This window comes from Alosa alosa, chromosome 10 (genome assembly GCF_017589495.1).
Source record: "Alosa alosa isolate M-15738 ecotype Scorff River chromosome 10, AALO_Geno_1.1, whole genome shotgun sequence".
In the NCBI taxonomy this organism is placed as follows: Eukaryota; Metazoa; Chordata; class Actinopteri; order Clupeiformes; family Clupeidae; genus Alosa; species Alosa alosa.
In genome coordinates, this window is record NC_063198.1 from 23,664,060 (window position 1) to 23,682,110 (window position 18,051).

At 44.0% G+C, this 18,051-nt stretch overlaps 1 protein-coding gene and 1 non-coding gene across 2 annotated transcripts; both read left to right on the forward strand.

The window, feature by feature from the left end:
- Positions 1-3,576: 3,576 nt before the first annotated feature.
- LOC125301783 (protein TMEPAI-like) lies at positions 3,577-8,071 on the forward strand. The gene is made up of 4 exons (XM_048254520.1): positions 3,577-3,905; positions 6,525-6,679; positions 7,196-7,249; positions 7,520-8,071. The coding sequence occupies exons 1-4, from the start codon at positions 3,851-3,853 to the stop codon at positions 8,069-8,071; spliced, it is 816 nt and encodes a 271-aa protein (XP_048110477.1). The 5' UTR covers positions 3,577-3,850.
- A 4,615-nt stretch (positions 8,072-12,686) lies between these two features.
- On the forward strand, positions 12,687-12,851 carry LOC125302717. Its single transcript, XR_007194954.1, has one exon. It is a non-coding gene; the product is annotated as a U1 spliceosomal RNA (small nuclear RNA).
- Positions 12,852-18,051: the final 5,200 nt, after the last annotated feature.

Consider the following 18,051-nt stretch of genomic DNA (forward strand, 5'->3'; position numbering starts at 1 on the left):
TAATATAGCAGACATTCAGCTAAGTGAAAATAAAGTGTATTATTTCAAGATTGAGGGTTGCGAAGACTGCATGTGAAAATGCTGTGGTTATTTTACATTTGGCATAATGTCTGATATAGAAGCAGTTACACTGGGGAGCTAACATTAGCTTGCCACACTAGAGCCAGTAAGCTTGCGTTGTTTGACCAATGCAAATGGTCACGGGATGTGTGTGTTTTCAGAGTGTGAGCTGGACAGAGATCTATACGCTCATATGGATGGAGATTGTTTTCATTTTAAAACTCTTTTAAAATTAAAACGGATTTGTGTAGTTGTAGGCTTAGAGAATTATCAACTGAGTAGTGGGACATTCCTTTACCATGCGTGTGCGTGCACGCGTGTGTGTGGTATGTTTTGCTTAGGTTTGGAGCTGAACAGACAGCCAGAAAGGGGATGAGTGAGGAACAAGGAACTCTGATATTGTTTGTGTAAATGATACACTTCAGTCCTCAGTTATTTCTCTGGTGACTCACCTCTCCCTCCCTCTACCTTTCTCTCTCTATCTCTCTCTGTCTCTCTCTCTCTCCCCCTCCCTCTACCTTTTTCTCTCTCTCTCTCTCATTCTCCCTCCCTCTCTTTCTGTACCCCCCTTCCAGGCCTGTCTGACTCTTTCATTAGCTGTACTGTGCATGCACATGTTTCCATTGCCAGATGTTTGCCCAGACAGATAGCGACGCAATATACACGCAGACACAAAAATGCACACGCATCAATATAAACACTCTAATCTAAAGTAGTATTGTGTCTGTGTGTGTGTGTGTGTGTGTGTGTGTGTGTGTGTGTGTGTGTGTATTCGCGTCAGCAGGTTTTCATTCATCTGTTTGTGTATTTTTATCTCACACAGCTCTCTCAAATTCAGTCCTTAATTTCTCCGATCCTGACATACTTAAACTGGATGCTCACTCAAGCGCTCTACATACTCGGCACTCCCGACCGGTAGCGCGACAATGTGACGTCACAGGAGCTCCGTACCTATTTATACTTGCGCGTGGCGGACGCGACACTACTTGCAGTCTTCTCCTGAACAGAGGTGTCGCTGTTGTGGTAACTGGTTAACGCTAACTATCTTACACAGTAGAAGAAGCTGCGGTAAGAAACACTAGCTAGCCTCTGTGATGGTACTTCAGACTTTGGTTTCTGCTATTCACATTCATTCATTCACACTCATCATTATCATCTAGTTTCCAAGGTGTGTGCAGGTAGATAGATAGATAGATAGATGGATATATAGATACTTTAGTCATCCCGAGGGAAATTTTAATAATTTAAACATTTTAGTTAGTAATTTCCTGTGTAAAGTGGAAAGAGAATTTTGTTCAGGTCTTAGTAGATATCCTTTGTTTGAAAATAAATCGTTTCTATTCTTTTCTCTTAATTCCATGTGTTGCAACTCTCGCTGGTAACTTTGTTAACTTATCCAGCAAACTATTAAAAATTCACGACTGTAACAAAACACTGCAACTCTCGCTTGCCCTCGAACTAGTCCATCTTCCGGTTTCTGGTTTGTCGCGCTTAGATGAAAAAAATAGAGTGGTGCACTACCGTGTGCTACCCGGCCAAAATCCTGGCGCGCCAGAGAGATCTACATAATTTTGACGTCACATTGTCGCGCTACCGTCGGGTAGCAGCGAGTATGTAGTGGGCATCACACTTCCACTACTCTCTCACTTATTCACACACACACACACACACACACATAGAAATACTATTATTTTCAGCATGGCAGTGGCACCCTGTACCCTCCCACCCCCTTTTGCAAGAAAAAGACCTCCCTTTTTTCACTCTGTGTAACTAGTGCTACACTTCCCCCCCTCCCCTCCACACACACACACACACACACACACACACACACACACACACACACACACACACACACACACACTGACTTTCCCATGGCAGTGGGAGGGGGGAGAAGGCTGTGGTGCCCTCTTGACCTACAACACAGACAAAACACACACTAGCATACACATGAAAGGGGAGATTGTGTGGACAGAAAGAGCAAGGTTTTAAAGTGGGAAGGTGTAAGGAGCTGAGAAAGAGGAAAAAAAGAGAAGTGTGTGTGTGTGTGTGTGTGTGTGTGTGTGTGTGTGTGTGTGTGTGTGTGTGTGTGTGTGTGTGTGAGAGAGAGATCTGCTCTCCCCTCCTCCCTCTGCTCTGCTGTCTGCCTTTGTGCTTAGAGCTGTCTGGCTCAGCTCTGACCGTAAGTGCCCTTCCCCGACAGAGTGCTGTGTGTGTGTGTGTGTGTGTCTGTCTGTCTGTCCACTCTGTCTGTTAGCTTCACCTATGACCAATTTGGACTGTGTGTGAATGTCTGACCAGTCTGGTGATCTGGCTCTCACAGACAAAAGCTATTCAACATACCGAGTCCAATAAACATTAACACACACACTTTCATATCATGTTCTTAGAAGCCAGATAGAAATGGTCCATGTGAATTTTCTCTTTCTCTCTCTCTCTCTCTCTCTCTCTCTCTCTCTCTCTCTCTCTCTCTCTCTCTCTCTCTCTCTCTCTCTCTCTCTCTCTCTCTCTCTCTCTGCATGTCGTCCTATCTGAAATGTGCACACACACTTAATCATAGTCTTCCTGTCCTTATTATGTCTGTATAACTGTCTGCAACTGTGCATGTCTGTCTGTCTTATCTGTGTGTGTGTGTGTCTACGTGTCTGCATGTTGTCCTGTCTAACACTATTTGTGTGTGTTTCTTTTAGTTCTATGCTCATTCCGTTTGTGTGTGTGTGTGTGTGTCTTAAGAATAATAGGCTAATTTGATGACTTTAAAGGTGCCATAAGCTGTTCTGCATTGTTAAGACAATTATAGAAGGCAGGAGGTTACCGGTGTGTCTAAGCATGGTTTAGCCAACATGCTGGTTTTTATTTGTTTACATTTCAAGGCTGGGATGAAAACTGCCTGGAAACAAACGCATGAGAATCACCCAAAGCAAGCGTCACTGTCTCACTTCTCTTTCCTTGGAAGTGCATCATCACGGTTAGATTCCTTTTGAGCACACACCCAGCAGTTGACATTCAAATGACCCGTGTTCGCCTATATGAGCCATCGGAGTCAGAGTGGTTACTGTATGCTGTTTAGGAAAAACTTCTCAGACACACACACAGACACAGAGGGAGACCTACACACACGCACACACACACAGACACAGACACAGAAGGAGTCCTACACATACATGTATACACACACACAGACAGACCCAGAAGAGACCTACACACACACATTCATAAACACGGGGTGTTGTGCAGTGTCTTCATGCTATCAAACAAATCTGTCAAGACAAAAGCCGCCTCCCTAGAGACCTCCGCCTCTCTCTCTCTCTCTCTCTCTCTCTCTCTTCTCTCCCTCCCTCCCTCCCTCTCGAATGCCCTGTCTCTCGCTCTCAATCACACCCCCCTTCTCAGCAGTCTGCAGTTTCAGACTCATCTGTGGTTCTCACCCCCCTCCCCTTCCACACACACACACACACACACACACTCTCGGCCGTGCTCTATTGTCTGGCTCGGGGGTAGTGATCAGCTGTGTGTCGGAATGCGAAATGAGGTGGGGGTGTGTTCCCATCATTGGTAGACCCCAGACTGCCACAGAGTGTGTGTCTCAGTGTGTGTGTCGTCACTCTTGGGGAGAAAGTGCTGGACGCTGGACTCTGGACTGTTGCTGTGGTGCTGTATACTTGGATTACTTGCTTTGCTTCGCTTCTCCTTACTGGATCCATACCTGCGTTACCTTCAAGTGTGTGCATGTTCGTGTGCGTGAAGCGTTGGGCTTTTTGGAGTGTGTGTGACGCACAGCAGAGCTAACAGCATGCAGCCTGTCTCCAGAACTGGCCACGAGTTTTGTGACCACAGTGTGTGTGAGGGTGAGTCTTCTTCTGCACACCAGAATTATGGGCCTTGTAGTTTTTAACATCATCTCGCCTATTCATTTAGCTGATGCTTTTATCCTGAGTGACTTCCTGTATTTGACAGGCTACATTATGTGATCAGTAATTCAGTAAGTCCATAGATACTCCACTGTGTTACTACTCTTTATTGATCCCACAGAAAGTGGGATCGTAGTGGCTTACGGTGTTGTACATTGGGGATGTTTACTTCTTGGGAATGGGATCCGTGGCCCAGGGGTTGTTGGCCCCTGGCTCTGCCAGCTGATCCACGCAAGGCGAGGACTTTGAGATATTCTGTGTTTCCCATGTTGCCGCACTTCAGAGGGTTATGCATGATCGTGAACGGGAAGTGGATGTGTGTGAGGGGTTGATTTGTGAGTAAAACCTCTGGTACTGCTTTCGGTACACATGAGTGTCTGTCTAAGCAAACACACTGCAGAGAAACTAGGATAGCACAGTCCCTGCGTGTGGGTGTGTTTGCATGGGTGTGTGTGTGTGTGTTCTAAGTGCCCTGCATTTGTGTTTGTGGGCAGAGGTTTGTTTTGTCTGCAGGTTTAACTGCGGTTTGCATGGGCTCTTTGAGAAGACAAGCCCTGGTCTGACTGGTTCTGTGTGTGTGTGCTAAACCTATAAAATACTGTTAATGAAGATGAAGATGGGAAATGTTATTTAATGTCTGTCAGTCAGATCTGTCAATTGAGACTGGTTTTGAACCTAAACTAGTGAACAATAATGCCATAAAAACAGACATTTACAAACATACCTGTTTTAGCCATTAGAATCAATTAAATCTCCATAAACACATTAACAAATGGAATTTCCTCTAAGCATGTTACCAAAATTTAGAGCACTCTTAGGCAGCAGTGATTAGGAAAACTGCACGTTATGAAGAAAGATTCCTGAAGTAAACCCAGCTTTTTAAAGAAAGACCCTGTCTCTTTCCATTTAGGCTAGGTGGCTAGCCTTATCAATGCACTGCAGACAGTCAAACAGACAGCTAGTCTACAAAGGGATAGGGGGTGGCAAACAATTAAATTAAGTTCAGCGTCACGGGTCCAACAGCTTTTTCGTCCAAAAACGTTTACTAACGCACCCGGTTGTGACAACCTGTAAACCTTGTCACCATCACCTCCGTTTTTGTGATTTAGTGATATTATCAAGGTTGACGTCCAGGCCTCCGTGGAACATACCGGTAGGATTTTATTAGGTTGTGGCAGCAAGTGAGTAGTGGAATGAGCATTTTCTTGAAAGGTTACTCTAGCGGATAAAAAAATGGTTTATTTTACTGTCTATGGAGAAAAACGAGGGCGCTATGAAAGCAGTTGGAACTGGAAAGAGAACTATCGGCACATTATTGCATCGTGACTTAACAGCCGGATAGGCTACTCGATGGGTCTAAGGAGGGATGTTAATACGCATTCTTGCTTTATTAGTTTGGACCATAGTCCAGAACACTCAGCAGACACCTGAGGCATCTCTGGCATGGACACCTCTGAATTTGTGCCTGAATGCAACCCAGCTGAGTCTGGGATTGAAGGCTTCACATCACTGTGTTGGGTTCACTTACCATGTTTTTCTTGGGTGTCTGGCTGGTTTAAGTTTAGGTCAAATTTGTAGGAGTGCTTTTGAAATCTCTTTATCTGCTTCGACTGTGAGCCTTCTATCTAAAACACACTCCAGCACATTCTCTTAGCTTGACCGTGGTCTGTTGGCCTGTAATTCTGATTGAAGTGCCGCTGAATCTACCTTTGGTGTCTTCTTAACGCAATTTGTGTCTCGAGGATTGTGTGTGTGTGTGTGTGTGTGTGTGTGTGTGTGTGTGTGTGTGTGTGTGTGAGAGAGAGAGGAGAGGTAGAGGAGGGGGGGAAGTGTCTGCTTATTTGTTTGTGGTGTCTGCTTTGTATGTCTAGACCCGTATCTAGACCTGAACTGAAATACCCGTGTCTGTCTGTACTGCCTGTGTTTGTGGTCAGTAGTAATCCTTGAGCAAAGTCTGTGTGTGTGAGCGCAGTTTGCATGTTTGACTATTGCTCCATCAACGTTCTACAACAAGTTTTTCCACATCTACACTACAATACAATAATAACAATATATTAACTCTGAGACTACTTGAAGTAACGTGGGATGATCCTTGTTGAGCTGTGTTGCCGATATCATTGAGGTTTTGTGGGTAAATTGCTGCTCTTATGATGGTAGGTGTTACAGGTGTGTGTGTGTGTGAGAATGTGTACATATGTGTGCATACATGCATCAGTAGCTGCTTTCAAACACGTCCTCCACAATGCGGATCTTTGTCAAACCCTTCGGGTGATTCAGATATGATGCTTGCATGCGTACATTATGTGTAAACGACACCGACGCTGTTGAACAGATTGAACGTGGTGGAACACGCACATTAACAGAGTCTCTGCATGCTCTTCGCTTCATTCAGACACGAGCTCATACATAATGTCCACCCGAATTACTAAGATGGCAGCAGTGTAAGAGCCACCTAAGTTCGGAGTTCCAAATGTCCGCTTATGTTGTTGCGAGCAACTTACACCTATGTCTGAACGCAGCTATAACTAACAGTGTGGTTCTGTGTGTGTTTTGCAGGCCAGCTGGAGTTTGTGCAGATCCTGGTGATAGTGGTGGTTATGATGGTGATGGTGGTAGTGATCACCTGCCTGCTCAACCACTACAGACTGTCTGCCTACTCGCTACTCACCAGACACAGCGCTGCACGCAGACAACACCTACCTTTCACCTCAGTGAGTACACACACACACACACACACACACATATTGTGCACAAATGCACACACATTCACATACACACCAACCATACCAACACAAATTCACACACACACACACATATGGAAACAAAAATATACACACACATACACACACATTAGACACATTCATGAATGAAAGTACACTCCACAATGCGCTCATTCAAATAGTCTATCAAACACAGAACACACCACTGACATAACCATAGACACGCTCACACACAAACACATGAGGATGGTGCTTAAATGACTTCACCCCTGCAGTGTAAATAGAATTGATTTGTTTATCTGGACTGACTTCATGCCTTACTGCACCAAAAGCCAAGTAGAGAACAAGGCTTCATTTGTTAGCAGACTTGTTCCATTAAATTCTTCATAGAGTTATGGTGACAGAAAATAATGCAGCGTGTGTGTGTGTGTGTTTCGTGTTCTTTACTGAAAAAAATGAAGCCTACTCCATGATTCTGAACACTTAACACCTCTCTCTTTCTGACAGGATACAAGTCTGTGGCCATCTGATGGCGTAGGGCCCTCTAGTGGTGCGAGTGAGGTAAGACAAGACTCTGCATCGCTGGTTGTAACACTGGAGCTATTCCCACATACAGCTATTGCAATAATGGATTAACAATCTCTCTCTGTCTGTCTTTTGTCATTCTCTCTCCCCATCTCTCTCTCTCTCTTCTTTCTCCCCATCTCTCTCTTCTCTCTCTCTTCTCTCTCTCTCTCTTTCTCTCTCTCTTCTCTCTCTCTCTCTTTCCTCCTTTCTCTCCTCTCACTCTTCTCTCCTCTATCTCCCTCTCTTTCCCCTGTCTGTCCCCAGCAGCAGGTGAGTGGCTCTCGGCCCCCAGATCCGGTGGGCTCTCGTGGCGGCGGCGCTGGTGGTGGTGTCGGTGTGGGCGCGGGTCGGTTCCAGCCCACGTGGCCGTACCTGCAGCACTCCATCATCGAGCTGCCCCCCACCATCTCGTTGTCGGACGGCGAGGAGCCGCCGCCCTACCAGGGCCCCTGCACCCTGCAGCTCCGCGACCCCGAGCAGCAGCTGGAGCTCAACCCTGAAGTCGGTCGCCCGCCCGCCAGCACCATCTCTGGGCCGGGCCCCCTCATGGGCCCCCTGCCCCCCTCCACCTACAGCAGCAGCAGCAGCAGTGCGGGCTCCGGCTCCGGCTCCATCTCCATCTCCGTGGGGGGCTACCCCAACCAGCCGCGCCAGGAGGGGGCTCCCCCAACGTACAGCGAGGCAGTCGGACACTACTACCACCCGTCCCCCCCCAGGCACCTGAGGACGGGCGGTGGGAACCCCACGCCCCTCATCCAGGTGGTAGAGAACAGGAACGCACGCAACAAGGAGAAGCAGAAGGGACAGCAGGTTTGAGGGGGGGGTGTGTGTGTGTGTGTGTGTGTGTGTGTGTGGGGGTGTGTGGGGGTGTGTGTGTGTGTGGGGGGGGGTTGCTAAATCTGCTCACCTCAGCCCCCTCAGCCATTACACCTGAGATGAACAGGAGTGGTGTCGGACACTAGTGTGAAAGCAGTTGCACAAAAGAAGAGTGGAAACAACAGAAAAGAACACCGCGCTTATTCATCTTGCTCTCCTGCCTCGGTACAAATATTTATGTAACGCGTCCTTTCAGTAAATACTGCTTCACATCATGACCATGGGAGTTCACCGTTTTAAAACACAAACCAGGTGGATCTCCTCCAGTAATTTTTCTTTTTTACTTTTGCATTGTCCAGAACCACAGAGGCAAAATGATATTCCATAATCCATGCTTGTTTCCTTTTTTCTTTTCTTCTTTTTAGCTTAAATCATTCTTATTTGGGAGTAAAAATCACCTTTCTATTTAAAAAGCGTTCTTTTTGTCATGTAGGTTTGATGCCTCTGCGATTCTGTTTCATAGTTTAGTCGAGAACCAAGATGGTGGCCGTGCTGATCCTTGACCTCTCTGACCGCCCGTCTCAGGAGGGGCACTTAGGGGTAGTGGCCAGCTTCGGCCACCATAGCTTCCAGAAAAATGTTTGCACAAAGTTGTAAGCGAGACTGTTCTTTACTAGTCTGACAACATACCAGAAACAAATGTCTGTAATTTGTAGAAAGGAAGAGAGGATCACCTGCTAAGATGAGTATTTTTGTAAAGAAACAGAACACCTTCTAAAGAGGAAGTGCTTTTTTTTTTCACCTGTTCTAGAAGTGATCTGTTGGGGAACCAACTGAAACGTATTGAACGTTGAGCTATATGTCCCTTCAGTGTATATGTCTGCATGTGTATATGTATGCCATATTTTGTTGCTTCCAGTGCAAAACCTTGTGCCTCATGCTATCCCAGTTCTAGGGGCCGAAGAGATTAGAGTGGGAGTCTATAGTTTAGGCTATTAGTCTAATAGACAGAAATAGACTTTTCAGGTGTGCTATAACTGAAGTACTATGTCTTTTGAAATCATTGGGTGATTTGGAAGAGAACTAATGTATTTCAGTACAGTGGGCATAATAACCATTAACATGTCATTGAGATCCCACTGGCTTTGAATCCCAGCTCACTTTTAGCGTGACGCTTTGATTTGAGAGTGGCTAAAAGATCTTAACCACTGTAGCGGTATATCTCCAACTGATTTCATGGAGGGTGAGTTAATGCTTCATTAAGCGGCAGGCACAAGGTTTTGCATAGCCAGTGATGACATATACATGTATATGAAAACTGAAAACAAAACTTAAAAGGCACAAAGTTATTTATATATAAAAAAAAAACAAAGTCTAAAAATTGCACTATTTAAATATAACGAAATGGTAAGCAGAGGCTTGTGTACAAATGAAAAACCTCTTGTGTTTGTAATTGAGAGGGCCTGTATGTCAGTCAGTCTGTGTTTGCGCGTGTCATGCGATGCCCCCCGTATAGCCCTCCACCCAGCTCTTATGAGGAGCGTGTGGCAGCACTTGAGCCAACACAGCAGCCTCCTCCCATGCCACAGGGCAGAGCCCTTCAGACGGAGGGATCGGCCTCAGCTCTAGCCCAGTCATCTGCCATCTTGGACTGCTCTGTGTAGTGGACACAAGCCATGTCACAGTTCAGCTCTGACTGGACACCAAAAGCATAGCCTAAGAGCTCTGTCTGGACCGAGTTCTGGCTCGGGTCAGTCCTCGATCTGTTCTAGACTCCTCTTTTGATTGACAAGGCTCTGCACGAGGGAGCCAGGCAGATGCACAGACAGACGTCTGGGCTTCCAGTCAGCCACTGGCCAGTCCTGGCCTGTGTCCCATCTATGTCTAGACTGTGCAGCTTCTGTGAGCGCGGGCGTGCTGTGTCCTGATGTACCAGGGTCAAGTGTGGGTGGACCAGGGCAAGGGGCCTCAGCACTTTAAAGACGACAGGGGAGGGATAAAGACACAATCCCCAGACAGCACTGGTCTCCCAACCTATATGCAAGACCTCCCCCTAGAGGCCTGGAGTCACGGGGACCTCCAGTGTGCTAGCATCCCAATGCAGGAACAGAGAGGGAGGGAGAGGAAGATGAGAGGAGACGAGGCGAGACCAAATCCTACCTCTGCTCTCTTCAGTTTGGGACGATTGTGTCTCTGTGCTCATTCACATGCATTTTAGGAGTCTAATGGAGTGGAGCAATGTGGACTCTAGGTCACTCGTTGCATATAGGTCCTGTCTGCCAGTTTGAGACTCTTGTGCCATCTTTACATGTTACTATGAGAAAGGGCATGTGGTAAACACTCACGCCTGAAGGATGCCATTTACAAAGCACAGGCATATTGCTAACTAACATCTGCTTGTGCCGTGACTACCTTACTACTGTACTGTATTGTAGTGTCCGGTGTTTACGCTGCAGATGGGAACGTTTCATTAGAAAATGCATGTGAAGACGAGACACTTTAATCATGTAATAGATGACCCAAATGAGCTGCCTGAAGCCAGACCCTTTAATCGCTTGCCCTGGCCTGACTGATGTTTGGGGTGATCAGCCCTGCTCAATAGCAAAGGCCGATTATTGATACACACAAGGGTATGTGTGTTTGGGCACGCGTGTGTGTGTCTGGTTTTGGCAAGCTCCTTCTTTGGGTAGCCAGTGCTGTCTGAGCCCACGTCTATGAAAAGAAAAGTAAAGAAACCTTGGGGGAGGGGGGGGGGGGGGGTTGAATGAATAGAGTTTGATTGAAGGGACTTGATCATGTGTGATTTAAATGTAGCTTTGGCCACAGAGGCGGACTCTGCTTCACTTCCCCTTGAGACATGGCAGAATCATATCTCTTATATCAGCCATAGGTAAAGGGAGAAGGCAACCGGAGCAGTGCTGTTTGCTGGTAGGGCAAGGCTAAAATGCAACACACACACACAAACACACAAACATCAAAAGTCCTGATCAGTGTGTGTTTGCCTGTGCTGGCTTAAGTCCCTCACAATTTCTCTGCATTTCTTGGAGCTCTTAGTGAAGAAGCCCTCTCTCGAAATATGATATGTGTGTGTGCGTGGACATTGATGATGATGATGTTGAGTATGATGATGATGATGATGATTTTGATGATGATTTTAAAGAGGTTTTGTGGAGAATGTTGCAATACACCTATTATTTGCCTTTTTAATAATGTAGTTATGTTCATTCAGAGAGAATTGTAACATTTGTCATTGTTTGTTATTATTATTGTTTATGTTTAGTTTTGTAGAAAAAGAAATGTAATTTTGTTCAGATTCACTCAACACAAATGAAATGCAGAAGTTTGCTGAAGAAGCTCTTCACTCTTCCTTCAGCTTCGGACTCCCCTTTGTGTGTTCAGTTCTAGAGACTTCAACACATGCACACATAAGTACAAACATATCTGCACTTAGGTCAAGCTGACTGGCTACATTTCTGAAAACCTTTGCTTCTTCTAGATGTGTGCCTTTTTGAGGAGTATGAAAGCCGAAAGTCTAAACGTTTAGGGCATTTAGCCCTGGACTGTGTTGCCTTTTCTCACTTGAATCCCTACTTTTTAATATAATGCCAAAAATAATTTCTAAATAAATGCATACAAGTAACTGATAGCTAACCATTTAACTCTCAACGCAGTGTAGAGATCAGACTTATAAAGTAAAAGCAGCGCAGGGCTCAAAAGATGGCCGAATACTGATCTGCTACCCATGTGGATCGAACCATAGAGGAGAGGACAGGATCCACAGCAGGCATAAGAGACAGACAGTCAGTGGTGTCTCGTGGTCTTCCTGCCCTTCTGATGGTCTCTGATGGAGGGGTGTATTCTAAAGCGAGGTTACTGGCTTATTTCGGTGAGTTCAGGAGTTGACTTTCAAAAGAAACGTCACTTTTGAAACAGTAGATGCTCAGTGCAGTGCAGTGGTTACTCCCAAAGTAACCTGGATAGGCCAGTAACTTTGCTTCATAGTACACCCCTCTCTGAGTCTGTCTTCCTGTGGGAGAGAAGGCCATTGTCTCTCCCATTGTAAGCCTGTCCATCAGTCCTGTAGACTTGAACCGGTCTCCTCTTCTACGCCTGTCCTGTCTGTAGCCTCTTAGCCACCTCACATTGAAGTCTTTGGGAGGAAAAATAAGGGCTTGATTGTGGTGGTACTGGTTGAGTCAGTACAGTATGTGACCCATTAAAACAGTAACTGTATGTTTGCCGTAACATACACTAAAAGACCTATGGGTGCTTTTAGTCCTCGGACTGTCATTGTTTTTGTTTTTGTTTGTTTGTTTTCTATATTTCATCTCTCTTCTGTCACATGGTCTCTGTTGCCATGATGACTAAAATCTAAGACAGCTTATTGGCTGGCGACTCTTAACTGCTCACTTGAAAACAATCCTGTTCATGTTGTATTTATATTGGATCTTTTAAATGTGTTGTTGCGTTTGTATATCTGTTTTAAGGAGAAGAACAGACTGTAGTTATTAAACATTTTAATTAGCCCTGATTAAATCAATAAAAGATTTTATAAAATAACATCCTGTGTTTTTGTGTTCTTGTTCAAGTTCAAGTATGTGACCCATTCAAGTTTATACTTACCTGGCAGGGGTGATACAATGGTCAAGAAGGTTGTTTGCCCAGGGCAAGGCTCGGCCATTGCACAGCCGGTCGTGCTGACCCCTGCAAATTCCTAAAATGTGGGAATCTCGACGGCACAATTTCTGGTAGTGGGGGACTGCGTTCGCGCTCTCCCCTGATTTTCTTTTCTTTTCTTTTTTTTTTTTTTTTTTTGGGAGGGGGGGCCGGTTCAATCCCTGACCAGTAGGAACGGCTGAAGTGCCCCTGAACAAGGCACCTAATCCCTCACTGCTCCCCGAGCCCTGCTGTAGCAGGCAGCTCACTGCGTCGGGATTAGTGTGCTTCACCTCACTGTGTGTTCACTGTGTGCTGAGTGTGTTTCACTAATTCACAGATTGGGATTAATGCAGAGACCAACTTTCCCTCACGGGATCAAGAGAGTATATATACTTAATATACTTACTTAAGTTCAAGTTTATTTATATAGCACATTATCATACAAAGAATGCCACTCAATGTGCTTAAAAGAATAACAGAAATAATAATAGTAATTAATAAAATAAAATAGATCAAGGGGGAAAATAAGACTGAATAAATAGGAGGTAAAATAAAAAAATCAATAAAAAAATAAAAATAAACCTAAAAACTAATCAATAAATTAATGAGAAAGTTTCTTTTTAAAACACTCTATGGGGAAAATCTAATATCTATTGGAAGCTGATTCCAGCGCTGTGTGGCATAATAGCTAAATGCCATTTCTCCTTGCTTTGTTTTAACCCTGGGGACTATTAATTGACAAGTTCCAGTAGATCTAAATTCTCTACCAGGTGTATTGGGGAAGCATTTCAGAAAAATATTTGGGGCCAAGTCCATTCAGTGACTTATATACTAGGAGTAGAACCTTGAAATCAATTCTGAAATTATCTGGGAGCCAAAATAAAGATTTAAGAATGGGTGTAATATGATCTCTCTTTTTAGTCTTGGTTAATAATCTAACAGCAGCGTTTTTAATTAATTGAATCTGTCTAATGGACTTCTTGGGAAGGCCAGTTAGGAGACTGTTACAATAATCTACCCTACATGAAAGCATGAATAAGCTTTTCTAAGTCCTGTCTAGAAACAAAATCTCTGATCTTAGCTATGTTTCTGCGATGCCATGAATGCTGATTTAGTCATGCTTTTGATGTGATCATTCATAGTAAGGTCCCCATCTAAGATGACTCCCAAGTTTTTTACTTGAGTCCTAGTTGTAAGTAGCCTAGAGATCTAGACGTGCCCCTAGCGGCCAGGGCTAGTCTAGCAACTCTCCGTTCGCTTGTGAGCAGGGGCGTTTCTAGACTTTAAGGACAACCTGGGCTTAGCCCGGCTGGACCGGATGTAAATTTACAGATTAGCTGAGGATTTTATATATATATATATATATATATATATATATATATATACAGTACATAAAAGGTGTTATTATAGTAGACAACAGACTACATCAGACTGCCCAAATTATTTATTATTGGATTACTAATATAATTAATTAAACTAATAATTAATATTGAAGTACATACACATTTAAGTGTGAGGTTGCATGTAATGTATCATTAAGCAAATGTTCTGCAACTCCTTCTGTTGATCTCCCTTCTCTCTCCATCACCTAACTGCTCTTTTGTTGTTTGATCTATGCCAGAGATCTACCAAAAACCAGCAAAATGTTTGATGTTAAAATGGGATTGCACACACACAGAGAGAGAGAGAGAGAGAAAACGCATCATAATCACCTCTTGCTATTGTTTTTTTGTCCTTATTACTAGCTGTTCTCTTCATCACTCTCTGTGGTCTCATCAGTTGCTTATGGTTCATCAATTACTCTGTCTTTCTCACACTATCTCCCTGCACTAGTCTTTGGCATCTCTTGCTGTTTTTTTTCTCATCAGCAGTTCAACTGTTCTTGTCCTTCTAGTAACTTGCTGTTTTGCTGTCCTAACTTGCAGTTTTTCTATCTTTCATCACTTCCTGTTGTCTCTGTCATCATGTGAGTTGGTTGCCCCATCACTTACTGCTGTGTCAGCTCTTTCTCAGTCTGTTTACAGTATCTGTCTGTTCTTATCACTTACTCTCTTCTTTCATCACTTACTGCTGTCCTTCTCATAACTTGCTGTTGTCCTTCATCACTTACACTTCTCTCTTCTCCTTCTCTGAATAATGGTTACCAATGTCCATGCCTGATCCTGACATAGGCCTATCTGCTCCTGCTGCGGGCTCCTCCTCCTCTATGTGTAACCCATCTTTGCTGTTACCCTCTACAAAATCATGGAATCAGATCAGTGCGTGGCAAACCAACAAAAACATACTACATTGCAGGATACAAAGAACTTTTGAGATTGCAATTTTCAGCTCTAATTACAAATGCTTTGCTTATGCATAGGGCATTTGCATACATTTCAGTGGACATTTAAACACATTCCCATGAAACATGTTCATTCATGTTCATAAAATTTGGGTTTTTTAAATTTAAAGCACTAACACTACACTTAACTCACAACCCACAACTACTGACAATAGAATAACTCTTTTAGAGAAAAGTATGTGAGTGAGGGAGAGAGACAGAATATTTCTGTAAATGTTTAATTATGTTAATTTAGAATAATTTATTTCTTTGAATCATTATATAATTTTAAAATGTTTATTTTTAATGAAAGATGTAGATTTTTGTAGATAAAAGTAGCTTGTATATTTTAACTGTTGTAATTTCTAAAGTGTATATATATATATGTAAAAGACATACATGTCTTTAAACATAATATGTCTGTTATGTTTAAAATGTTTGTTTTATTTGCAAGGTTGTGTTTGTTAAACTTGTTAATAAAAGTAGCTTGTGCTTTTAATTACTAGTTCTGGATTTCTGTTTATTTTCAAGTACTTTTGGTAGTTAATGGGCCATATGTGGCCCGGGGACCCAGCCGACATTCAGCCAACACTCAGTCAGATCATTCACCCAGCCAACACTCAGTCAGATCAGTTTTATAGTGTGTGGGCCAGAACAGGCCCGGGGACCAAGCCGACATTCAGCCAACACTCAGTCAGATCAGTTTTATAGTGTATGGGCCAGTACAGGCCCGGGGCCAAGCCGACACTCAGCCAACACTCAGCATATCAGCTTTATAGTGTGTGGGCCAGTACAGGCCCAGGGACCCAGCCGACACTCAGCCAACACTCAATAAGTCATTTTACTGTGTGTGGGCCACAACTGGGCCAAGAGAAACTATAAGAGTCATTTTACTGTGTGTGGGCCACACCTGGGCCAAGAGAAACAATAACAGTAATTTTACTGTGTGTGGGCCACACCTGGGCCAGAGCAAATTCTTTGTGTCAGTCATCAGTGACTGGGCCATTTTTGGGCCGGGGACCAAGCCAGAAGTGGGCCAACACTCACACTACCCTGAAGTAAGGTAGTGGGCCAGAGGTGGGCCGGTCAAATTTTGCTATGTGGGTTGCTTTGTCCATTTACGCTCAGCTTTCCTACATTCTCTTTTCTGAGTCGCTACTGCTGTGGTATACCTCCATGGTGCTTTACATTTCCTGGGGACTTTTTTAAGCTTGGTAGGTGCTAGTCAAATATCCTGAGAATATTGGCGTTAAACAGACTTAGATGGTCCTCCACACCCTGAGTTGTTATGCGTGGTGTAATAGCCATGGCTTCCTTAAACAGACTGCAGGTATTCTCATTAATATACCTCTTATAGGGACAGTTTTCAATTGAGTTTGGCTCCCCCCTCTCTGATTCACCCCTTCCTCTTGTAGTTTTGTTCAATTCAGAATTGTATTTCAGACACGCATGAACGAACACACACACAGACACTGTATCAGAACAAAATTCAGATTTTTCACCCTTTTTTGTATGATTCACTGTAATAAATGTAGTGAGAAAATGTTGCTGAGCCTGTTCCTTACTGATGAAGAATGAGGCTCTGGACAGGAATTGTTAAGAGTATCAGCATCATACTATACAAAGGTCCTTTTTAGGTCTTGTGAAGTCTTATTGTGCTGTCTGTAGTTTGGATGAATAATGGTGGCTGTTGACTATAGGCTAAAAGTATTTTGCACACCTCAGGCGCAGGTAATCTTCATCCATGCATGAAAACTATGTCAAAGTCAGACCACATGACTCCTTCATGCTGGGACCGGGCCTGAGCCTGTGCTGGCATTCAATTCAGTCACCGGCTATTTTAGATGCACTTCAGCAAAGATGTTCAATGCATCTGCGTCAAACGTGTAGTGCAGTAACAAGTGATATGTTCACAACCTTCCACTAGGGGGCAGTGTCTCCACAGAGAGTCCGTTTCACTACAGCAGCTCCGCCAGCCACCGAGCAAACAATCCATCATGGCCAGACGCATATCAGGGTCTGGAGCTAGCTTGGATGTAGATGTGTTTTATTTGTTCTACATGAAAAATGCATGACACACAGCCTATGCGAGCTAAAAATGTACCCATTGCATGGTCGGAGATGTCTAATGTAACAAAAGTATGCCCAGTAACTGCCCAGTAGCAGTCTACACACAACTCATAGACAAGGTAGGCCTACAAGTAAAAAATAATAATTTCAAGAGTAACATACAGAAAGCTTGAAACACACATATAGACAGAGAGAGAGAGAGAGATAGATACATTTCTATGCACTATGTCATCAACATTTTAATGCATTTCTGATGAAGATCTTGCTCTAAGATGGTCAGGGAGATCTCTCATTTGCTCCATCGGTTCTCATGCCCTGTCCCTATTTCCCTTCAGAAGAGAGCTGATGGGCTACACAGAAGCTAAAACAAACTATGAAGAAAAAAATGTGTAAACACACACACACACACATACATACACACATCACAGAATAACAACTTTTAACACAAGATGACTTCAAGATGATGACTTGGAAAATGATATGTTGGGTATATGTGCTCAATGCGATATCAAATGGGGTGCTATAGTGGAAAGAGTGAAAGAGTGGGGTTAACTGTCTGTCTGGATGACTAAATAAAGATGAAGAGAGAGGGATAGGGGTTGAAAGAGGGATGGAGGGGAAGGGGAAGGAGAGGATGCTGCCTCTTTAAGTTCCCCGGAGTCTAGCTGACCCAAAATAAAGGGAGGGAGGGAGGAAGGGAGGAGAGGGATGGAATGGAAGTGTTCTTTCTGCTGTACCTGAAAGTTAGGGACACCTTGCCCCATATACAAAGAGCGATTTATCTGAGCTCTGCTCCCATCCAATCTCTCACACTTTGCTATGCTGGGTCTCTCTCTCTCTCACACACACACACACACATTATCTGTCTGTATGTCTGTCTGTCTGTATCTTTGTCTTAAACACATACACATGCACAACATCACTGTTTGTA